Source organism: Stegostoma tigrinum, chromosome 3 (assembly GCF_030684315.1).
Source record: "Stegostoma tigrinum isolate sSteTig4 chromosome 3, sSteTig4.hap1, whole genome shotgun sequence".
Taxonomy (NCBI): domain Eukaryota; kingdom Metazoa; phylum Chordata; class Chondrichthyes; order Orectolobiformes; family Stegostomatidae; genus Stegostoma; species Stegostoma tigrinum.
The window spans coordinates 108,470,203-108,494,986 of NC_081356.1; the positions used below are offsets into that span (position 1 = coordinate 108,470,203).

The following is a 24,784-nucleotide window of genomic DNA, read 5'->3' on the forward strand; positions in this document are numbered from 1 at the left end:
ATCACTTTCCTCTCGTCTCTTGATCATATCCTATTGACTTGTTCTTCAGCCTCTTCCAATTTCATCCTCTATATAGGCAGTGGTATAGAGTCAATAGAGTAGTCATGGCATAGAAAGAAGCCTTTCAGCTTAGTGAGTCTGTGCTGAAACTGGAGCGATTCTAGAATTATTGGCATTCCAATCTCCAATTCCTTTTTGTGCACAGGTTTGAGCCACACTCTTTAATCTATATGAGTTGCCCTCACTGTCATTACTTGTGTAAAAATAGGTTAGATTTCCAATAATTGAAGAAAATTTTGTTCACAATTTTGTAGCAAACACTCATAAACACACACTTTATGATTTTGCTATCAATTATCAAACAACATCTCCTCACCCTAAGTTAAAACCAAGTTTAAGTTCTCTATGTAGACTGGTATTTGTAATCATTTAATAAAGTACATTTTGGTAGAAATTCTGTATTGTGGAACTGATAATTTACTAAGAAATAACCAAACACTTTATGCACTACTTGCAGCAGCCTTTATTTACATTTATTTATTTAACTGGCCATTGTACTGGAATTTTAGAATACAACTGAATATAAATTCAATTGTATATAAAATGGGAAGTCAAATACTGGATATTATTTCAGAATACATACACATATATTACACTGAAATGCTTTTTCCGAGTTATAACTTATCCTCATTATAAGATACGCTGCAGTAGAAAATATACATTAAAATATTTACTATTGTACAAGTTAATTAATACATTTTAGAATGGATTAGTAATTGGGGAATAGCAATGGAGCATCTAGCATATCATAGAGCCATGCAGCATGCACATACTTCAAAATAAAAAATAATAGTGTCTATTTACATTGTACATTTGACATAAAAATGAATCTTAAGAAACTGTACCTTTACAATATATCGACACTAAATGCAGTACACTATTAACAAAGTGCATTAAGTATAAGAGAACATATATGTACATATATAAAATAGCAGTATATTACAGCTTTTATATATATATAAATTAATGAATGAGTAATTCAGCTATCAATGCTTGTTAAATCATGTAATATTAATGATCGTCAAATTGTGTGATTCCATCAAGGGAGTCTGTTGTCTGCCGTTGACCCCCTCCAAAAAAAATGGAAAACAGTTAACAGAGAGCAATAAAAAAATCACTCTTTCTACAGTTATATAAAATACCATTTGAATGTTATTCAAAAGAAGTGTTTTGAACATGGTATTAAAGACAAATTCAGGCTTTTCTTTTGTCATTGCAACGTCATTTTAATTCATTGATATAGCCCTGCTGCACTCTAGAAAAATATGCTTTATCATTCCTCCTTCTGTGAAGAATTCTTTTTACCCATGTCCAAAGCTTTGAGCCAGAAGACAGGAAATTGTTCACGGTGACACAAATGAATTAGATATGAAAAGATATGAATTAGTGAACCACTCGACTTCTGTCCTCTTTTTTTGTTGTCTCAGCTAAACTCATTGGATTCTTAACACATTCTCAAATATTATACAAAGTTCAAGAACCCCTTTATATCTGAAGATGATGTGTGCCACAATATTCTGGTTGTAGGGCAATATACTCTGAATGTCAAACTGGGGCAGCATCAGATACACAAAAGACTTCCCGGCACTTGTCCAAAGAAAAACAAGCTCTTCCAATGTCCTGGCTAACATTCACCTGACAGTTATCATTGGCCAAAAAACAGTTCAATAACTTTATGTCTGTATGTAGGAGCTTTTTGTAAACAAATTAGCTGTATGTCAACTTGCCCAACAATGACCTCTCTTCTACAGTAATTTATTGACCACAAAGCCATGAAGGACATCCTGGGGACAAGAATTGTATAGGATGAAGGAAAGTGGTATTCAGCTCTGCCTGTTGCATTGTCATTATTCAGACAGTCCTTACAGATATAATAATATCATTTTCAGTGAACACAAACTTTCAACCTGGATGATGATTAGCAATGGGGTTCCCTTGGAATCAGTTGTAGGACTCTTGCTTTTTTTGATTATATTAAAGATCTAGATCTTGGTACATTGCTGGACAATTGTCAAGTTCACTGATGATACATTGGAAACATTGTAAATTGTGAGGAAGATTGGGAAAAATACTACCAGTTGGTAGAGTGGGCAGATAAGTGGCAAATGGCATTCATTAGACAGAAAGTAAGAGTTGATATATTTTGGTAGAAAGAACTTGGAAATACAGCAAAAAATAAAGGTCGCTACCCTAAATTATGTACAGAAGTGGGTCTATACATACATAAGTCACTAAAGGGCTTTTCAGAAACAGTTAGCAGGTAATAAAGTATAGGGTATACCTGGCATTTTTTGTAGATGCATAGAATACAGGAGCAAGGAGGTTATATTTAACTTGTATATGACACCAGTTAGACATTATCTGGAGTATTATGTACAGCTCTTGGCACCCCACTTTTGGAACAATGTGAACATTGCAGAAAGTGTGTGAGATTGACAAGGATAATTCCAGTGGTTAGAAACTCCAGTTACAAAGATAGATTGGAGAAGTCAGGACTTTTTTTCTTGGAGAGAAGAAGGCTAACAGCAGATTCAATAGAAGTTTACAAAGTCATGAGGGAAACTGGGCAGAGCAGATATGGAGACACTGTTTCCACTCACAAAAAGATTGGGCGCAAGACAGTACAGGCTTAAAGTAATTTGCAAAATGAGATGTGAGAAAAGCTTTTTCCACACAGCAAGTAATTAGGGTATACAAAACACTGCCTGGAAGAGTGGTGCAGGCAGGTTCAATTAAGACGTTCAGGAGGATGTTGGATTATCATTTAGATACAATGTCCAGGGTTATATGGAAAAGGCAGGACATTGGAAATGCTCGAAATACTGGTTCAGAAAGCCATGGGTTGAACAGCCATCTGCTACACTGTAAGAATTCTGTGATTCTGTGATGAACTTTTCGTTATATTGCTTGCACCCCTAAACCGACACCAATTTGTAATTTATGCCACCTAAACTAGTGCACTGAGCCATGATACTAAGCACAATTGCTTTCATGAGAAAATGAAGATCAAATGACACAAATGGTCACTTTTCACAATAAATAAGTTGTTTTCTTACTGCATGCCACGTAGAGCCAGCTGTTAGCTCCGACTTTTCCAGCAAAATGACATCTTTCATCCCAGCTTTGGCAAGATGATAAGCCAGGCTAACTCCAATACAGCCACCTCCGACAATCACTGTCTCTGCATTATCTTTCCATCTTTTCAGAGGGAATTGTGTCTGGTTATTTTCATTGCTAATGTGCAGAAGAACACAAAGAATCAATCCATTTATTTCAACATGTGACACTGGCTGCAAATGTGCACAAGTAACCAGTTAAAGCAGTGGCAAACTTCACATATGTTTATGAATAGAATATATGGGATATATCGTGCACAAAGATTGCATGCTCCTTTGGTATCATAGTAGCTTTCTTTAATGTGCTCCCATGCATACTTTGTTCAAATAGTCCTGCTGTTGTGTGTATCCTTTGACATTTTTTAAAGATTCACAGTTTATCTGCGAGTATATGCCAAAATGCACATGTAAGGTAAACTGTCAGTACTTGATCAAGTTATCATCGATAACAGTGGACCTGTATTGGGAAATCAGTGGTGCAATGGTACTATTATTGGACTGATAATTCAGAGAATCAGGCTCACGCTCTCGTTCAATTCCCACCACACAATTGCTGGGACTTAAAGATTCAACGAAATCCAAAATATAAAGTCAGTTGTTCAAAACTTTTGTGGGAAGGCCATTTCCTTTCCTTGCATACATATCAATCCAGACCCATAGCAGGGTAGTTGACGCTTAACTGCCCTCTGCAACAGCCGAGAGAGCCACTTCCATGGCAACTAGCCAGCAATGCCCACATCACATCCAAAACAAAACGACAAGGCGTATTTACATTCAGTACTGGATTGAATGCTGGACGCATTCAACGCTGGACTCGCAGTGTCTTAATTTTACGAATACGTTGGACAGATTAAAGGCTAGGGTGCAGGTGGTGCTAGAGATTCAAGATAATGAAACATATTAAAAAGTCAGTCTCCGATCTCATGTAACCCTCGCCCCCAGGATCTTTGCAACATTGATTCACTGAGAGGCACTCTGGACTTGCAATGATACATTGCAAGGATAATGCAATGAAAACAGCGATACAGTGGAACGGCAGAAAGTGTATTCTGTGCGGACAGTGCAAAGAGGTTCAGGAAAGCACTCACCCCTCCTTAGATGGGGCACTGCCTATGGGACGGACAGGAATCCAGCGGGAGCACTCCGCTAACACAGACAGCTTTCCACGAAGAAAAGGAGAAGGGAAACACCTTAGCAGCCTCGACATGGCCAGATCCTAAAAGATCCTGTTGGATACAGAAAATTGCATGAAATAAATCTATATAATTCCTTCCCCACCCTCTCTCTGTACATTTACCCAAACTCCGACGCTCCCCAAAACACTTCCCAACTTTTCGGTAACCTTGTCCCGTGCGCAGGGAGCCTGGTCTCCAACCTCTCTCCCGGGAGACCAATGAGAGTGACAGGGAGGCGGGTACAGGGAAGATGACCACCTCCTCCTCTCTTTTATAAGAACGTGCGAAGCTAGCGGTCAGTAGGAGTTGGGAATAGGAACGCGGCAGTGTTTGTATAGAGAGCCAGTCAGTGCCTTGGGAATGCCACCAGTCGGGAAAGACGGAAAGAACGCTGCCAAAAGAGTAACAACTTTTTTTTCTCCACCCTCGTTTCTAACTGCTGATGCGCTGATTTATTTCTCAAAAGTTTTTCTGCTTCTTGCGCAATGTTTGTCCCGCCAAGTAATAATGATGGATTTTGTTGCGTTCCTTTTCTTACAGGAAGAAGCGGCGTTGGCTTAGCGCAGGTTTCTCCATCGCTGGAGAAATCCCTCCTTTTTCTTGGTTTTACTACCCCTCAACTGCCTTTATTATCCCTCACCATTGTCCTTATTACCCCCAACTAACTGCCCTTATTACCCTTCATGTCTTTATTACTTATGGCTAGATATTCTGTTACCCCTCACCAAATGTCCTTATTACCCTCACCATCTGACATTACCCCTCGGCACGGATCCATGTAGGAGCACGTTGCAGATCCATAGGTGTGAACGCCGCTGTTTTCCTCGCAGTTCTCTCCGTCTCCTGGGAAGGGGGTTTGCATGCTCCCTCCAAACACTCACTTTAGAAAAAAACACATCAAATTAATCATTTCTTCAACAGACTGGCCACTTAGTTTGGTGAAATGCAAGGTTTCATCCTTGGTACATGTGACCTGTCTTTCACTCACTGTGATACAGGTTACAACAGGAAAGCCATCAGGTCCCAACAGCGTTGGCCATTTCCTCGTGCTCCCAACAAGTCTACTAACATTCCAAATGAAATGTTTTTACAATATCTACATCTTTTTTTCCTCTTAGATAAAGCCATGGATCTACTGTCTGTTCACTGTCTTACTTACCCAGCCTCCTACATTATCCCACCTTCGAAAATGAAAAGATTCCCCATACAATGGCTGGATTAACTGAGCCAGTTGATAGTTTCAATATTAGAGTCTCTCAGAAATACTTGTAGGGCTGTTGTTGTCAGTGCTTGTACTGATTATCATACTGTAAAACAAACTGTTGATGTGCTCCCTGCATTAGACACAGCATTTGTGTAATGCACCACTTATGGATCTTAATATTTACCTGAGGACTGAAATCTTGATTGTCTGCCCCTTTATGCCATCTTCAGTGATGTGGGGCATATCTACAAAATTTTGTTCCTATACTTGAGTGCAGTGAGCCTCTCTAATGAAACCTATTGACTATTCTAACCAACACATTTTTAATAACTGACATTACTATTTATTGCCTTGATATATTTTTATGATTGAGACATCAAATTTTATTGCAGGGACTTCTGGAGCGTTTGTCCTCTGGGGAGGTCATCATTGGAGATGGGGGGTTTGTATTTGCCCTTGAAAAGAGAGGATATGTCAAAGCTGGACCCTGGACTCCAGAAGCAACAATAGAGCATCCTGAGGCTGGTATGACCAAAGCAACCATGACCTGGTTCTTATTGCCAATAAGACTGCTGCTACATAAAACTTTTGCTTGACTTGTTAATATTGCATGGCAATCTTAGTAGGTTCATGGTGAAATCAGATAAATTTGCTAAAAACCTTTTTTTGAAGGTGTAATTGACATCCCCAAGCCCCACCTATTTCTCATCATGATTTCTGATTGACTAGAGATGGATATCTCTGGGTGGACTAGTTAATGGAGATACATAATTTGTTTTGATGTAGTGATCAGGATTGCAACAGAATCAAGATATTTTGGGTAATTTCAGAAAGTTGGTCATCTATAAATATAAAGTAAATGACTTGATGATGTTCATAGTATCCCATTTGGCCCATGCAATCTGCACCAATCCTCCAAACAGCATCCGACCCAAACCCCCACCCTATCTCCATAACTCCACAATTCCTCGTCGCTAATCCACCCAGCATGCACAGTCCCTTGTCACTATGGACAATTTAGCCTGGCCAGTTCACTTAATGTGCACATCGTTGCTCCGTGAGGGGAAACTAGAACACCCAGAGGAAACACATGCAGACACAGGGAGAATGTGCAAACTCCACACAGGCAGTTGCCTAGGGGTAGAATCAAACCCACATCCCTGGTGCTGTGACGCAGCAGTGCTAACCACTGAGCCACCATGCTGCCTGATGGACTTCTCTGTTTTGAAAGAGTTTGCAGTGAACTTTTTTTGAAAAAAAGGAATGAGTACAACTCTGAAGTTCTGTATCTTTACAATGTGCTGGTGTGAGCATCATTATACATTGTATAGTTTGGTGGGTTTGATTTGATGGACTGATGTGAGTCTGATACCCAAGTATTAACAATAACAGAGTCACCTTTGTGCCTTTCAAGAACTTAACTCCTGGGTAACATCCAGCCATTTGGCAGGTGTTCTCATAAGGCGTAAGATTAAGTATTTTAAAGTTTGTTTTTGTTGCTATTCTTTCAGTGAGACAGCTGCACCGTGAGTTCCTCAGAGCAGGCTCTACAGTCATGCAGACTTTCACTTTTTATGCAAGTGAAGACAAGCTGGAAAACAGAGGAAATTATGTGGAACAAAAATTTTCAGTAAGTCCTGATTTTTTTCACTCTCATTCCATCTCTTCATTGTAAGTTTCTGTCCATTTCCTCAGACACGTAGAGAGATCTTACTTCTAAGGAAATAGCTTAACTGCAATAGTTCTGGACGTGCCCAATAAAGCATAATATTTTACAAGAAAAGCTTTTATTTACATACTACAACCAACAGTGTAGGAGCAGTCCATTTGGCCTGTTGTGTCTGCTGTGGCCCTCTGAATTAGCATCTTGCCATTTCTCCTGCCTTCCCCATGCATCCTTGAACATTGACCCTTTGTAAATAACAGTCTAATTCTCTTTTGAATGCCTCAGTCTCTTTATCAAAAATTTGAGCATTATAGATCATAAGCAGTTACTGTGTGAAACAGAAATCCTTTCATTTTGACTTTAGCTCTATGTTTTCTTGTTAACAATCCTCTCATAAGAGGGAACAGCTTCTCCTTATCTACTCTGTATGGATCGATATGATTTTGAATACCTCCGTCAAATCTCTTGACCTTCACTTCTACAAAGGAAATACTCCAGTGTCTCCAGTTTTATCTTTATAACTGGAGATCTTCTTTGCTGGAGCCATTGTTTGACCTTAAATGTCTGTCATGGGCAAAATGAGAACAAATGATCAAAGCCAATGAAAGAGTGGGAATGGTAACTAAAGGGGGGAGTTGAGGAGGGGCAATGGAAGAAAGGGACAAGGAGGGAGTAGATGGATGAAGGATGGAATAAGGAGGCAGGAATGTACAAAAGGCTAAAAGTTAAGCAGACCGATTTTCTTTTTATATAGCTGAAGAAGAGAATTTTAATTTTCAGATGCTAAGCACTGGGAGTCAATATACAAGATCAGCAAGGGCACAATGAAGGGTAAGGAGGACTTGTTGCAAGTTGGGAGACAGATAGCGTGATGTTAAATTGCCTGAAGTTCACAAAAGAAGCTTTAGTCATAAATCTTCTTCTACACCAGATAATAACTTACTCCATTCACTGACAGCAACAAACAAATTAAAGCAATATCATTATGCCAAAAAGCACTTCAGACATGCACACAGGCAAATGTATGTATCACAACTGTGTGCCTGGGTCTCATGTTATCTTAATGTTAATTTCAGAAGTAACCAAATTTCTGCCAGAATATCTGTTTACATATGTGTAAGTATTTTCTCTTCTGTACAAGCCGGCTGGATTCAATGATCTTGTGTTCACAGCTTGGACTTTCATTAGGAAATTCAGCACAATGTTGCCAGTTTAGACAATTATCATCATATCATCGTATCTCTTCAAAATAGCACAAGCAGACTAGGATAATAAAATGTGAGGCTCTCTGATGAAGGGTCTAGGCCCGAAACGTCAGCTTTCGTGCTCCTGAGATGCTGCTTGGCCTGCTGTGTTCATCCAGCCTCACATTTTATTATCTTGGAATTCTCCAGCATCTGCAGTTCCCATTATCTCTGTTACAAGCAGACTAGGTCCTAGACGTAAAAAAACAAAGAACTGCAGCTGCTGTAAATCAGGAACAAAAAGAGAAGCTGCTGGAAGCTCAGCAGGTCTGGCAGCCTCTGTGAAGAAAAAAATCAAGTTAATATTTCAGGTCTGGTGACCCTTAGAACCTTCCTCAATTCTGAGGACGGGTTACTAGACACAAAACGTTAACTCTGTTTTTTCCTTCACAGATGCTGCCAGATCTGCTGAGCTTTCCCAGCAAATTTGTTTACATCTGTTTTAGGTCCTGGACGTGCTGGGTATTCTTACTTCCTCTCCTCTCTCTCTCTCTCTCTGTCTCTCTCTCTTCACTGTTCTCTCTCCTCTGTCACTTCTCTCCCTTCCCCTGAGCCCGTATCTGCTCCTGCTAGAGTTTTGGGCTGCATGTGTCTAGGTGGCTATTGTAGCAGATCTCTACAAGTTAATCTCATTGATTCTTCATTTCATAGTCTTGAAATTGGATGGATATCAGCAGGTGCCATTGTGGCATACAGCCAGGATCATGGCCTGTGGAGATTTTATCTAATTTTAATGAAGCAAAGCTACTGACTCATGGGCCTCCATTCATGATGTGCAGTGCATTCAGCCTATGATCCATCATGTCTGAAGCATAAATTCTGCCCTTGGCTTTCTTGACAGTGTTTGCATATAAAATTGCGAAATGAGTTGGCCAAGTAAAGTTGCTTTTGTGTTTCACCAGTTATAATATTTTGTATTGTCACTGCAGCTGCCCTGTAAAATACTGTAGCCTCATGTGCTTTCCCCTCTTTCAGGGCCTGAGAGTGAATGAAGCTGCTTGTGACATTGCTAGGGAAGTAGCTAATGAAGGAGATGCTCTTGTTGCTGGGGGAGTCAGCCAAACCCCTTCCTACCTCAGCTGCAAAAGTGAGACAGAGGTGAAGGCAATCTTCAGGAAACAACTGGATGTCTTTATCAAGAAAAATGTCGACTTCATGCTTGCTGAGGTATATGGTCTTTGCACTTAACTGCTTTCTAAATATTTATTGACATATCTAAGAGAAAATAATAACTTTTAAGTTGTCTGCATGCACGTCTAAAAAAATATGAAACAAGATAATAGAGCAGAGGAAAAATGTGCTAGTTTTGGATTACTTGTCTTTGATATGTTTAATAGTTTTGGCAGTACTTATTTTGCACCAAGCTGCCTAACAAATTAGTTTGTCTTAGTTCATGGGAGTCATGCCAGGCAAATGACTGCAGCTTGCTCTGTTTGTTTCCTCTATCTTATGTTTCCTAAGCAAACTGATTTAGAATGCATTTTATTCATACCTAATTATCTTGTTCCCTTCTCTGGTAAGTACGTATCCGTTTCTACAGTTATTCTCAGCTCCAACCAAGTTCCAGATTTTTATGGAGGGGGTTTGAGTTTAAAAACTCAGTGGCTATTGCTTTCCTCTGTTGATCTGAAAATACAGAGTGCCATGTCTGCCATTTATTTGCAGTCCACTAACAATTATGTGGTTTCAATTTAGTCAATTTTTATTTAGTAGTTTAATATAACGACAAGCCAGTCACCATACACTTGAAACTTCTTAGACAAGCAGTTAACAAGCTACTTAACCAGTATATAAATATTAAAGTTTCAGCTGTGAAGTGCACAGTATTTGTGCAAAATGGCTTAACGAAGATTGAGAAAAGCACAATTTAGTGCCCAAGTCCTGCAGGTACTGGTAACCTCTGGAATGAAGCATACCTATCAGATTTTTGATGGGGGCGATGATCCCAAATATGCTAAGGAGTAAGCAAGTGTGGCAATTTCCTACTGAAGGAGAGCTCCATATCAACTACTCAAGGACCTACAGGAGGTCCAGAAGAATTTGCACAACTTAAAGAAGAGTAAAAAGGTAAGGTACAAATAATCCTGTAAAGTCGCACACCATAGGCCATAGATGGACATGAAGGAAAATAATTATTAAAAGGTATGGTGCAAATTGCACTAATATCACAGAGAAATGTCAGCAATGTTGCTTTAAGCAGAACAACAGTGTTGTTGCCTCATTATTTGCATTACAATGGCAAAGAAAGTATATTTTTAAAATGCCATTACCCAAAATACCACCTCATGGTCTGAATCAAACTAAAGCAGAAATTGCTGGACCACATGATCTCCTGTTTGACAGCAACCCTGTACATAGGAAAACATAACAGATCCTTTATTATCAAAAAAACCTCGCTAAACTCGTGGAGCAAGGTGATAGCTGATTTATTCAGGTAGGTGAGTATGCAGAGATTTGAAGATTGTAAGATATGTATTAGATTAATTTGCTCATGAGTCATTTATCTGCATTTCTATGGATAGTGAGGGGCTGATAATGTCCTTTTGTTTAGCCTCATTGGGACCAATCCTTGTAATGGAAGTGAAGGACTGAATGGCAACATTGAAGGTTTCATTGCTGTGGCATTACCAGCTTGTTATGTATTGCACAGCAGAAATGAGCAGACGTCATTCTGAAGGGCATTGTCTCATTTGGAGGCAGGGCATGACCAGCATCTCTGGTCCAGAGATAAAATAGCAGTTGAGATTGTGATCCGAGTCAGCCTTCTTTGCAAAGAGAATCCTCAGGATGAATTGAAGAGCTGGCCTTTACCTGAGTGTGCCATCTATTAGCTGTCCCAGCTGAACAAGACACCTGTATATAGTAGGAGAATCGATATTTAGGAGGAAGTATAGGATGAGATATTTGTTGAATCATTTGACATCGTTGCCAAGCAAGTGCCATCTGATACATAATAGATGCCTTGAGTGTCCTGAGTGTTCAGGGTTCTTTATAGGGATGCTGAACTTGTTTGCTACTTGTCCAAAGCATTAGAAGATGTTATGATACTGAAACAGTAATTTTCTTTACCACCATTTCCCAGTGAGCATTTAACAAGATTTAGTGGAAGCAGTTGTACAAGGAATGGGCGTCACAGGAGCATCTCAAGACTGGTGCCATTTTTGTTACGGAGGTTTTGGGATTAGAATGTAGTCTTTGTTACTTTCAACTTATTGGGTGAAACATTAAATTCCCTTCTTGGATGCATTCTGAGGACCTGGATGACCAATCAGTGCCAGGCCACATTTCAGACAGGTTTCCCACCCACCCCTCTCCCATAGACCCACTGAGGCGGAGCGTGACCTTTCCTACTTATTCCACACAGACAGATTCCTCTGCATGGAGGATAAATCCCTCTCTCCATGTCTGAGGAATTTCATGGGCAATTCTAGGAACTGTGACCCGTAAACTCTTGCTAATCCTCATTGGAATGTTAGGCAGCTGAGATGTGATGAGGCATCAAGGTCCCAAACTTTCTGAAGGAATTGGTTCTGAGGGGAGGTTGCTCTTTTTCACAATGGCAGTGTCTTGGACTGCTAGGACCAAGAAAGACAGAAATTCCTACTGAGCAAGTGGTTATAATATGAGAGAGCAAGTAATTCCCCGTCTTGTCCCTCAAATGCAGGTCATCCAACCTGACTTGTCGCCACAATTTATGACAAGGTCTTGACACCCTAGCATTAGTGAGCATAAGGTCTCCTCTGCCTCATTTCTTTGGCCTGTTGCTTGGAAATTCTGGCTCAGATATTTTTAAATTATTTTTAACCAGCCTGTTCGTATATGTTAAGACATAAGGGACCAGTTGTACCTTGAATACATACCATCTGTCCCAAAAGTAAAGAACACTGCCACTGCACCACAATGCTATTTCATGCTAACAAGTATCAGTTAGTATTCTGAGATGTTCCTCAAGAAGGGGAATTCATGGAGTAGCATAGCAGCAATCATCTGGCACAGAATTAACAGGAATAATTAACACTAATAGAAGACAACAGCTGCTATCTCCGTAAGCAACAAGCTATATGTGATTATACAGCGCAGGAGCCTCTCAGCACTGATGCACACAGTGAACCTTATACATTCACTGCAGTTCAGTGACTGACAATGTGCCCATCAGTTGGTGGTGAATGTTACCACACTGAGGAATTAAGTGTATCCCCAAAGATCAAACATGGTAACAGTCCTACATCACTCACACTGACTGCTCGATTCAATAAAATACTTCTACTACCTTGCAGTCTGCGTGTTTTCATTGGGCAGGGAAAGGAAATGTCAGATCTCATGTTAAAAAAGTGACCAACTTCGATAGATGATTGGAGGGTCCCTGTGGTGTAAGTGGTGAGAGATCTGTGACTTTATTTGCACAAATGGTGATTTGCACATTTGGCTTATCTTTGTGACATATCTTCCCTGCAATTTGAGCTGCCTGTTTCAAACTTCTGAGGCTTTAATTGCCATAGAGTTGCTGCATAATGTAGGACTTCCCTTCAGCCTCTTCGATGCTTTCACAACTTCCTCCTTCACACTTGCTGTACAGTTACCAAAGCAGCAACTTTTTAACCACCCTTCCATATCAGGCACTACTTTGGTCATTGCTGCAGTGATGTTTTGAAATCTTTGTTAAAGTCCATAATTGTTCAATATTAAGTGAGGAAGGTGATGGCGTAGTGGTATTATCATGGACTGTTAATCCAGAGACCCAGGTAATGCTCAGGGGATCAGGGTTCAAATCCTGCCATGAGCAGATGGTGGTGTTTGAATTCAATAAAAATCTAAAATTAAGAGTCGAATGATGTCAATGAAGTCAGTGACAATTGTCCAGGAAAAACCGATCTGATTTGCTAATGTCCTTTCAGAGAAGGACTGCCATCCTTACCTGGTCTGGACTATGTGTGACTCCAGACCCACAGTAATGTGGTTGTCTCTTAACTGCCTGCTGGGATGGGCAGTGAAAATGTTGGCATTGCCAGTGACATCCTCATCCTGTGAATAAATTTTTAAAAATTGGTTTCTACTCAGTTTGACACATTGATGGAAATGATGAGTCATGTTGCAGTTTGAACTTATTTACATTTGCATATTCTTAATGCAGATACTTCCAGTGAACCAACACATGCTTTCATGCTGGAGGTCGAATGATGACCTCTTGCCATCAAAATAGGTATTGGAAATTGCTTTGGAGTACCATCATAAATTTCCAGTTTTGCTGCATTTTGACTATATCTTGTTCTATAATTCAAGCATACAGTATTCGAGCAGGAATACAAATGTGTAGGTTAATTAAATATAGTAAAATGAAGGTGTAGCAATCACAGAAGATTATGTGAGATATGAAGAAGAAATCATTTTCATTGGATCAGGCTTTATATGAGCCTAGATACTATCCCAGCTTGTTAGGCATCTGACAAAGAAAAATAATATACGTTAGTTAAAATCAAAATTGTTCCAAATCTTTCTCTGTTATCTTAGTATAATAAATTATATTCTTCACTTTTTTTGTTAGGAACATGTTCAATTTTACATGAATACTTCCAGTAGACTAGTGTCCTTTCCAATCTTCCAGTTCAACTAACCAACGTGGATATGGAAGTTTTTGGGATTACTTGTCAATTAATATAAACAATTATACTGTTAAATTTCATTGTCATAATTAATTAACGATGACAGCATATCCTAGGAGTCAGTTTTAAACAAAGTGTATTGATTTGGACTAAATTTTTTAAAAAATCAATAATATATGCCGATAATCTTGCATTTCTGCAATCTGTCACAGAGCTCCATGAGCAAAAGGTAGCCTCTTGTTCCAATATTATGTTTTATTTTGGCCTCCTCCCAAATGCTCACTGAAGTTCCTTGGGTCATTTCGCCAGCCTGAAAAGCGCAACACAAATGGTCAGGTTTCTTTGCCTGCTTAATTTCTCCCTACATTGCAGTATTAAATGAGCAGCAATTACTAAAGTTTTATTCAGCAAAGATGAATAATTAGTGCTTTCTACTGACATTACATACTTGTATCTAATTTTCAGATAAAATTAGCAAAGTGGAAAATATGGGCCCATGCTTTTGTTGGAAAATCTTTCATGGAAAATTAACAGCTTGTTATTTTGTTTTCCAGGTAGACACTTCAAAATGAGAAGATTTGTAATATTCTTCCTGCTGTCTAAATGCTGGTACTTTGTCTCTTGCAGTACTTTGAACATGTGGAGGAAGCAGAGTGGGCAGTTCATGTTTTGAAAGAATCCGGCAAACCAGTTGGTGCCACTTTGTGCATTGGTCCACAGGGTGATTTGACTGGGGTGTCAGCAGGAAACTGTGCAGTTAGACTTGTAAAGGCTGGTAAGGCATTTCTTGTTTGGCAGGGGTTTGAGTATTGTTGGGGTGGTGAGGAAGGGGTTAAACACAGTCAGTCACAGGAGGCTATGCAGTATGTCAGGGAGTGGGGTAATGATTTCATTTAAAAACAGTGTATGTCAGTGAGTTGAAGACAGTCTTTTAAATGGCATTTCTTCACTTCATGTCGACATAGCGTGACTGCACTGGAACTGCAGTCATCACTTGGCCACCAGCTCACTCTGTAACTACCTCCCTGCTGAAGCCAGCATTAGAAGATCATTGACTTATCATAACATGATAAGTTTGTAGTTAAATTGCAGTCAGCAGCAGGCACTCCTTCTCACCTCTTGACTGGAACATGTGGACTACTGTCTGATATGTTCAAAGCACATCAGTAATAATTGATTTTCTGCTGATTGTTCTGCCAGCCAGAAATCACAGGTGATCTTCAACAAAGATAGTAGGAACTGCAGATGCTGGAGAATCTGAGATAACAAAGTGGATGAACACAGCAGTCCAAGCAGCATCAGAGGAGCAGGAAAGCTGATTTTCTGAAGAAGGGTCCAGACCCAAAACGTCAGCTTTCCTGCTCTTCAGATGCTGCTTGACCAGTTGTGTTCATCCTGCTCTACACCTTGTTATCTCTTGATCTTCAACAAAGTAACTTTTTTGAGTGCATGACCTTTATCAGTTTATTCGTATTCACTTCCTTGTCTACAGCTCACATGATCCTTCAGGTAACTGTAGGAGTCAGCTAGTTGCTCACTTGTGGAAGAAGTGAGTATCATGACTCAGTGGAAGGCAGGAGAGTTTGCTGCTATTGCCATCTGCCATGAGCTTCAGTTCCGTCCCACAGTTCAGTATTTGCTCACCTTTCTAACTCGTAAAACTTGCAAAATGTTGGTGGATGTCAGCTAAGAATTCTGCCAAACTGTCAGTTTGTTTAAAGGAATTGAATAAGTGTATTCAGACCAAATAGATTCTCGCAGAATGGAAATTCTGTGCATCTGTTTTCTGGCTATTGCAGGAGAGGGCCATTCACCCTTCACACATGCTGCTCCATTCAATGATGATTTACTTCAGCTCCATCCTCTCACACATATCCTGCATCTCTTGATTCCAATGTACTCAAAATCCATCAACCTGTCTCATGAATAAACTCTTTATGACTATGTTGGACAAACCAAGGCTACGGCATCACCTGAGCCTGAAGTAGTCCATATACAGCTAAAGTTTCATCTTTTATTTAAAGTATCAATAATTTAACTTTAATATTATAATCATTAATTTAAACTAATTATTGCTAATTAACTGAAAGCATCCATAATTGTCTGCAATGGAGAGTTCCAAAGATTTACAATGCCTGAAGAATTTTCTCCTCAGCTCATATTTAAGTGAACAAATGGTAATTTGCAAGTTCTGGTCACTCATTCTAGTCTCCTGATCCAGAGAAAACTGCCTTACCGGAGTGTTTAAGAATTTGATATATTTCACTGAAATTACCCCCACATTCTTCTAAACTCAAGTGATACACACCTCGTCTATTCAATTTCACCCTCTCATTGAAGGAGTCAGTCAAGTAAACCATTGTTGAAAACCCTCTAAGGCAAGTATATCTCTCCTTCCCTAAGAAAACCAAAATTGGCCAAAAGACTCCAGGTTTGGTCTTACTGAAGCCCTATACAATTGCAATAAATGACCAAGATACCATTGATTTTCTTAATTGCTTGCTCTACCTGAAGGTGAAATTCCTCTAATTCAATCACAGGGACACCCATGTCCCTCTGCATGCCAATGTTTCCTAGCGTCTCACATCTCAAACAACGTAAAGATGATGTTTCCGTTCCTATTTTATAGGTGCTGACATTGTTGGAGTGAACTGCCATTTTGACCCAGCCACTTGCCTCAAAACTATGAAGCTTATGAAAGAGGGTTTAGAAGCTGCAAAACTAAAAGCGCACTTAATGGTACAGCCCATTGCTCTGCACACACCTGACTGCAACAAGCAGGGATTCATTGATCTTCCAGAATTTCCATTTGGTAAATGTTTAGATTTTCTGCTTTAATGCCTCTTGTAAAATTAAACAGGCTTTAGGCTAATTTTGTTTGCATTTATTGGGATTTTAGATTTTTTTTTCTATTTGTATGTAGTTGCTGGTAGGCCTTGAGTCAAGCCTATGCCCCTCCCATTTGTTACTCTGCATCTGACTTCAGTTGCACATGTACAGATAAGAAGTGATAGCTGGATAAAAATGAAGCAGAAAAAAGATCTGTGCTAGTAAATGTAGAAATTCAGAGTTCTCTCAATTGAAAACATAAGCAAAATCATATTCTCAACCTGCTACTGAGAACATGTTTGATCTTAATAATCTCTTATAAGGTGATCTTCAGTGAAGTAACTTCTTTTTTGAGTGCATGAACTTTTAAGTTCCAGCATCCTGTATAGAAGTACCGTAGCCTTCTATCCAACAAGTAGTGCAGTCAAGATGACAATTTAAACTAAAAACAAGTCCTTGAATCTGGTTGACAACAGGGAACCTCCAAATAGCATAGTGGCACAGATTTGGCTGATCTGTTAACATTGCTTCTGCCTGGTCTAAATATTCTGAATTTGGCAATTGATCTTCAAACTCTAATCATATTGTGTCAACGATGCCCTAAGGGGAAAGTCTTCCTCAGTGCTGCCGTAGGGTTTGCAACTGGCCCATAAAGTCAGAAGTCCAAGTGTACTCAGTTCCAGCTCATTTAGTCTTGGGAAACTCTGGAAATATGTTTTCATTGTTCACCTCCAGTGTAGTGATCATCCAGTACTGGATTTGAGCTCAGGCCAACAGGTGGGGACTGAAATTCTAATCCTAGTGAGATTTGGAACCCAGTTGTACTCCCAGCTAGGAGTAATGGATGAACAAGCCAGAGTCAGGAGCCTTTCAATGAATCTGTAGTGGCTACACAGGAGACCGTCCTTTTCCATACATGTTAATTATTAAAGCGGACCAGGGATTGAGTTACAGAGAGGAACTTTATTCGAGCTTTTTTTTTCTCTATCACAATCTGTAACTGAACAAAAATATAGAAATCAAGCTTCTGAAATTCTCTGGAGTACTTCTGGTTGCTTAAGCTAGAGGGACAACTTTTTCACAGAAGATGATCCGTGGTAGAGGAACAGTTACAACATTTTAAAAGACATTTGGAAAGGGACATGAATAGGAAAGGTTTAGAGAAATATAGGCCAAATGAGACAAGTGGGACTAGTTTAGTCTGGGAAAATTGATTGGCATGGATGAATTGGACTGAAGGTCTGTTTCCATGCTGTATATTCTATGACACCCTCCAGTGCTGACCCCATGGAGTTTGCAGGAGCACTGGAAGGACATTAAAGTTACATGAACCATTTGGTTGTAGACACCATGACATTGTGGGCTAAGCTGTGAAGGAAGGAGGAGAGCTTGCCTGATCTGGGTTCCTAGTGGGACGTATACTGTCACCCACTTACAGATGAAAATACACTCATCACCTGATCTTGGTGCACAACCCTCCCTCCAGAAATATATCTGTGGGCCACGCCCTGATTCTACCATAAAACAACTCCTGTCTCAGAAAGGATGGACCTCTAATAAGGCAAATCAAAGTGCCAGAAGCTGCCACAGCTGATTGTGCAATTATGGTGAGAAATTGATGGAGACACCACAGTGCCCCCACCCCCCTCTGACAACCCACCTAAGGAATTGCGGATTGGTACAAAATTAAGCTCAGAATTGTAAATCTAAGGCAGTTTTATGCACCTTGTATTTTCAGGGCAGAAACAAGCAATAATTTTTCTAGATAAAGTAGGAACTGCAGATGCTTGAGAATCTGAGATAACAAGGTGTAGAGCTAACACAGCAGGCCAAGCTGCATCAGAAGAGCAGGAAAGCTGATGTTTTGGGTCTAAACACTTCTTCATTTTCTGAAGAAGGGTCGAGACCTGAGTCGTCAGCTTTCCTGCTTCTTTGATGCTGCTTGGCTTGCTGTGTTCATCCAGCTCTACACCTTGTTATCTTAACAATTTTTCTATTTGTTTTTATTTTGAAAGTAATATAAAACTGTGCTATTGCAGTTTGAGCATGTGAATTACCACCTGAATTTTTTTTTAAAAAGCTCTGGAGCCACGAATTCTCACCAGATGGGACATGCATAAATATGCAAGAGATGCATATAATCTGGGAATCCGTTACATTGGTGGCTGTTGTGGATTTGAACCCTATCACATTAGGGCTGTAGCAGAAGAGCTAGCAGCTGAAAGGGGCTTCCTTCCAGTGGCTTCAGAGAAGCATGATGCCTGGGGAGGTGGTCTGGCAATGCACACAAAGCCTTGGGTACGAGCAAGGTATGAATAATGAAACTTTCCTGTGTATGTTTCAAACATATACCAATCTGTTGAGAGTAATTTTCACCTTGTTCATCAGTGTAAAACCATAAGAAATCAGGAGAGGTGTGTAAGTGGCAGCTGACTTTGCCAGTTTTACACCACTGCCCAAAATCAAATAACTACCACTGAGAATTATACTTTTAAAGAATGGAGGAGCTAACATTTTCAATTTTCCTGACTCTGAAACAAATTTTAAAGTAAAGTCAGATGATTTATGATAAACTTTACAGCAGTGGGATTGAAAATAAATCAGCAATTCATAACCATAGTTTGGTCAATACATCTCAACTTTTAAATGTTAGTACACTTTTACAATAAAATCATGTTAAAAGTCTTAATTACATTTGTTCAAAACTGACCTACTTGGGAATTTAAAACCCAGAAGGCCATTAGGCTAATTGTGCCTGTTCATTATTAGCTATTCAACTACCATTAACTCATACCTAATCTTGTTTATTGTATTAATTCAGACATTATTTTTAATTTCCACGGATAGAAAACTCCTGGAAGCTGGAGAACTGTTGATCTCCCTCCGGAGCATAATGGCAGACTAGTGGAACACACGCAGGGTGTAAATCTCCATAGCATGATATCAAGCCTTCAAGAAGACAGGAGACAAAAGATTTTCCATTGCTTTCCTAATGAGCCACAGCCAGTAACCCTTTCTGAAAAATCATGAACCAACAGAGAAACTTGTCAACCACATTTGCAGACTTCTGTGGCTTGCGGCATCAGAAGCTAAAGCATTTTCTTTGCCCTGTTTTCCAGAGCTCAGCGGGCATATTGGGAGAAACTGGTGCCTGCAACTGGCCGACCGTATTCAGCCAGTTTCTCCAAGCCAGATAGCTGGGGCGTGACCAAAGGAGACCAAGATTTAATGCAGCAAAGAGAGGTGACAACCGAAAACCAATTGAAAGAGATGTTTGAAAAGCAGAAAAAGGTTGCTGGATTATTTGCATAATGTATCTGCCAAAAATCACCAAAATCTGTTGAAAATTACCAAATAGAATAAATAAAGTTTGAATCCAGTGAATAAATGACCTTGTATTTTCTTTCAAAGAGTTTATATAAATTGTTGATGTGTTGAAGAAAATTTCATTGTGACTTCTTCCACCTGGGAAGTGGAATTTAAGCAAATTGCCAACCTACACCTATGCCCAAGTTCTGGTGGAGGATCGAGTAAGTCACGTGCCCCACGAGTGTTAGAATACCACATGATAAATACGTGCTGAAAATGTCATGGGGATTTTCCTGGCACTTGCTTTTAGGTGTGTTTAGACCACCAAAAAGTGACTGTGTGTCCCAGACTGTCACCTCACCCAAGGCAGGGCGACCCACAGGTTAAACCACCACCAATCACCTCTCTGTTTAATGAGAGAGTAGCTGTATGGGCCAGTAGAACAATGGCAATTTTACCACAGCCTGAACTGTCTGGTTGCTGGCTATCCATTGAAACCTGTCTGGTTGCTGGCTATCCATTGAACTGGCAGCTAGAAAAGATGATGTTATGCCTTGCCCCCAAAACTGAAACCTTCAGAATCCTCAAAGCTTGGATTGAAAATAATGGGGAATGTATCCTGTTTCCCCCATTCTTGGTTTCTCAGGATCTTTTGACATTATCATAATGGCTATATGTAACTATTCAGTCTATTGTGTCAGGCTGTCTGGATGAGCAATGCACCCACTGCCAGTCTCTGCCTTCTCCCCATACACATATACGTTTCTATTTTTCACATAATAATGAGTGTCTGAAATGAATCTAGTTCCACCACACTGCCCATTCCAGTAAGTTTCAGATCCTAGCCACTTGTTGCATGAAAATCTTTATCTTCATTGTTCTTAATTCTTCAGCCAACCACTTGAATCTGGCTTCTTGGTCTAAATCCTTCCATCAGTGGGAATTATTTTTCTCCCCGGCTCTCACCTTTTCAGACGCCTCTTGATTTTGAACACTCCCAACAAACCTCTCCGCTTTCGCCAATGGAAACAGTCCCAACTTCTCCAATCAAATGATATGACTAAATGTACTCATTCTTGTTATAATTCTCAAGAATTTTTTGTGTATCCTCACTAATACATTACATTCTACCTAGGGTTCCTAGAAGCAGATACCATACTTCACTTGAGGAGACGATGGCCTGATGGTATTATCGTTGGACTATTAATCAACAGACCCAGAAAACATTCTGGGGATCTGGGTTCGAATGCTGCCGTGGCAGATGGTGGAACTTGAATTCAATAAATAACCGGGATTAAGAGTCTAATGATGAGCACAAATATGTTGTCAATTGCTGGGGAAAACCCATCTGGTTCACAAATGCCGTTTAGGGAAGGAAACTGCAATCCTTACATGGTCTGGCCTACATGTGACTCCAGACCCACAGCAATGTGGTTGACTTTGAACTGCTCTCTGGGCAATAAATGCTGCCTAGCCAGCGACATCCTCATCCTGTGAATGAATAAGGGAAAAAAAACACAGTTGCTGATTTTGAAGAGCATGTGGTCACAATTGCTTAATTAGAGACAGTTGACAACTCACAGTAATTTGCTGATTGTTGATTGAGTTTGTTAATAATCAGCAATTCAGATAGTCTAAAAGAAGTAGATGAGTATGACAGATGAGAATGCTTCACAGATCCTGAAGCTGTCCTGTAGAATGGAGGAGGAGGGACAGTGGATTTGAAGGTCAATCTTTGTCTTTTCCTTGGGCTGATATAGAGGAACACCTAGTCTTCTTCCAAGAATTTGGTGGCTCGCTCTCTCCCTCCTTCCCCACATTCCCTGTTGATTAGTCCTTATTTTGGGAGCTGGCCATTTCTGCTGTGTCAATCACTTGTTTAAACTCTCTTGGCCAATGACAATGGGCAGCTCCTCATGATGCCAGGATGTCCATTGTCCCCTTCCCAACCACCATTTGAAAGTTAATTTCCATTCCTGCTAAAGACAAAATGTCTTTTTTAAAAAAACATTGCATTCATAACAGGATAGTGTAGCACCCAATAAATATTATGCTTGAGAAGGCTAGCTACTACCATAACACAAGGTTTTGTGCTATACAGGAAATAAAAAAATGAAATACTAAAAACACACAGATTTAAAACCGTTTTCAACACAGTCTCATATAGAGGTTTCTGAGAACTTCCTTGATGTTTTACTCTGCTTCTTTTTATAAAGACCAGGATACTATGCCCTTCACTAATTGTGCCTTTAACCTCTCCTGCCACCTTCAAAGTTTTGTGCATGTTGCAACATCCACATTCCAGGATCAATACAATGAAACTTCTCCGGACTGCATCCAATGCCACTCTATCTTTCCTTAGATAAGGGACCAAAACTGTTCACAATATTCTAGTCCATCCCCCTCTCTGATGAAGGGACTAGGCCCGAAATGTCAGCTTTTGTGCTCCTGAGATGCTGCTTGGCCTGCTGTGTTCATCCAGCTCCACACTTTGTTATCTTGGATACTCCAGCATCTGCAGTTCCTCTGAACCCAAATAAATCTCTCTGTTTTGCACTTTCTGCAGTCCTTCTCCATTTTGAGAATATTTAGCTCCTCTTCTTCATGCCCAAGTACATATCCTCGTATTTTCCCACATTAGTTCCACCTGCCAGGTTTTACTACTTGCCTTATCACCTACTTTTCTGTCATCTACAAACTCAGTGATAGTATATTAACTTCCATTATCCAAGTCATTGATATATGTTGTAAATAATTCTGGACCCACTGATTCTTGTGGCACTCCACTAGTTACAAGTTGTCATTCCTGAAAACACCCCCTTTATCCGATCTCTCTGCCTTCAATTAGTTAGCCAGTCCTCTTGCCATACTAATATACTACCTCCAACACCGTGGGCTCTTATCTCATTAAGTAGTTTAATGCATAATGCTTTGTCAAATGCCATTTGGAAATCCAAATACATTACCTTCACTGCTTTTCTTTATTGATCCTGCTGGTCACCTCCTCAAACAATTTTAGTAAATTTGTCAGGCATGATTCTCCCTTTATGAACTCATGCTGACTTATTGATCATTTTATGTTTTTTTAAATGCTGTGCTAATACATCCTTTATAATAGAGTCTAACAGCTTCCTCCTAACTGCCCTGCAGGTACCTATGATTTTGTCTCCTTCCCTTTTCAAATAAAGGCGTTATATTGACACTTTTCCAATCATGTGGGACTTTTCCAGAATCTAAGGAAGCTTGGATGATTACTACCAATGGATTCACTATCACTGTAGACACTTACTTTAATGTCCTAGAATCCCATCAGGTACCTATGCTCTGTACATAAACATTATCCTAAACTCTGTTGTTTGTCACATTGGTCAGATTTCTTTGGTGATGTTGGTTTTAATGAGAGCTGGGACCAGTACTGAGTGCTGGACCCAATGATGTCAGTGCAGTTTTCAGAACTGCGGTCAATTAACAGCATGCCACACCCACAACCTGCAGCCCCATTCAACACAGCAGCAGAACCACACATTTAGAACTCCCGAGCCCATCAAAGCTGAAGTGCCCAGAAAAAAAATTTAAATTTTAAGAATGAAAGGGTGGAAATAAATTCTGCAACCTTTCACAGTACCCAGCTTCTGCCCTGCTTTTCCAACCAACTGGTTTCAACCGGTCCAGTTAACCTTCTGGTCAGCAATGGCCTTCTCCCCTCTGCACATTCCATGCTCTCCCTTTCCTATCTCCCTAATTTCCTCCAGCCATTCCAATGAGTAGAGCTCAAAAAAAGTATTATTATTTAGTGGGTAATTCGGTAACAGTGTTTGTCTAATTGGAAAGGCATCAGTCGTTTGCTTGATAGATGAACGTACAACAAATTGGTTCATACTGCCTAAGTCATAGTCCTCACCCGAAATAAACTGAAGACATAAAAACAATCTGATGGGTGTGGTCAGCCATTGGCTATCTGTTCAAGATGGAACTTAGAGGCTGATTCCTTATGGCAGACAGCATTGCGTTGTATCAGAGACACAAAAGCTGACGTTTCGGGCCTAAACCTCTCTGATGATGCTGCTCGGCCTGCTGTGTTCATCCAGCTTCACACTTTGTTAGCATTGCATTGTAACTGCTTCCCTTTTAGACTGAAGCCTGTGCCCGCAGTCTTCTTTCAGTGCACAGGAGTTAGGCCTCCATATACAATGGTTGCATATATCAAAACATATGAGCAGTTTGCCTTTGCTAACTGAGTTTCACGATATCTTTCTTCCTCTACACTCACTTTCAATAATGGAAATAAAGGAGAAGCATTTAATGGGTGCATTTACAAGCAAATATGTAGAACTGGCTGTTGCTATCCTTTAGTTCCCAGAATGTTATTTATTATTAGGTAGGATTGATATGTTCCACATGCAGTCTGTGAAAACAGGAACATTGCAAGTTTCCCATTCCTTCAGTTTTCCAGAATGGATTTGCAATGATAATGAGACATTACATAATCTGTGAGAATGTATTGTACACTATGGAGAGGAAAGCAATGCACAGATTACAAATACAATGACAAGTCAGTGTAATCAGCAACTAGCAATTCCA

General features: G+C 39.9%; 2 protein-coding genes across 3 annotated transcripts in view; one reads left to right on the forward strand and one right to left on the reverse strand.

Annotated features, from left to right (window-relative positions):
- The window catches only part of dmgdh (dimethylglycine dehydrogenase), a 128,767-nt gene extending 124,177 nt beyond the window's left edge, over positions 1–4,590 (reverse strand). The window contains exons 1-3 of one of the 2 annotated variants that reach the window (XM_048528276.2): positions 4,519–4,590; positions 4,265–4,402; positions 3,117–3,294 (exon numbers count right to left, since the gene is read on the reverse strand). In XM_048528276.2, the coding sequence (XP_048384233.2) occupies positions 3,117–3,294; positions 4,265–4,383 (297 nt within the window). In that variant the 5' untranslated portion in view covers positions 4,384–4,402; positions 4,519–4,590. The other variant, XM_059644823.1, reaches the window with a different exon arrangement.
- Positions 4,591–4,662: 72 nt separating this feature from the next.
- Positions 4,663–20,269, forward strand: bhmt (betaine-homocysteine methyltransferase). Its single transcript, XM_048528315.2, has 8 exons — positions 4,663–4,753; positions 5,948–6,080; positions 7,067–7,185; positions 9,441–9,632; positions 14,693–14,840; positions 16,695–16,877; positions 18,975–19,203; positions 20,014–20,269. Exons 1-8 carry the CDS (start codon positions 4,712–4,714, stop codon positions 20,204–20,206), a joined length of 1,239 nt encoding a protein of 412 aa, XP_048384272.1. The 5' UTR covers positions 4,663–4,711; the 3' UTR covers positions 20,207–20,269.
- Positions 20,270–24,784: the final 4,515 nt, after the last annotated feature.

Excerpts from the sequence above, each read along its gene's own strand:
- bhmt (XM_048528315.2), top strand. The coding sequence starts at position 4,712 with ATGCCACCAGTCGGGAAAGACGGAAAGAACGCTGCCAAAAGA. Across the intron at positions 6,081-7,066 it reads AATAGAGCATCCTGAGGCTG|TGAGACAGCTGCACCGTGAG; the intron begins GTATGACCAAAG and ends CTATTCTTTCAG. Across the intron at positions 16,878-18,974 it reads TCTTCCAGAATTTCCATTTG|CTCTGGAGCCACGAATTCTC; the intron begins GTAAATGTTTAG and ends TTTTTTAAAAAG.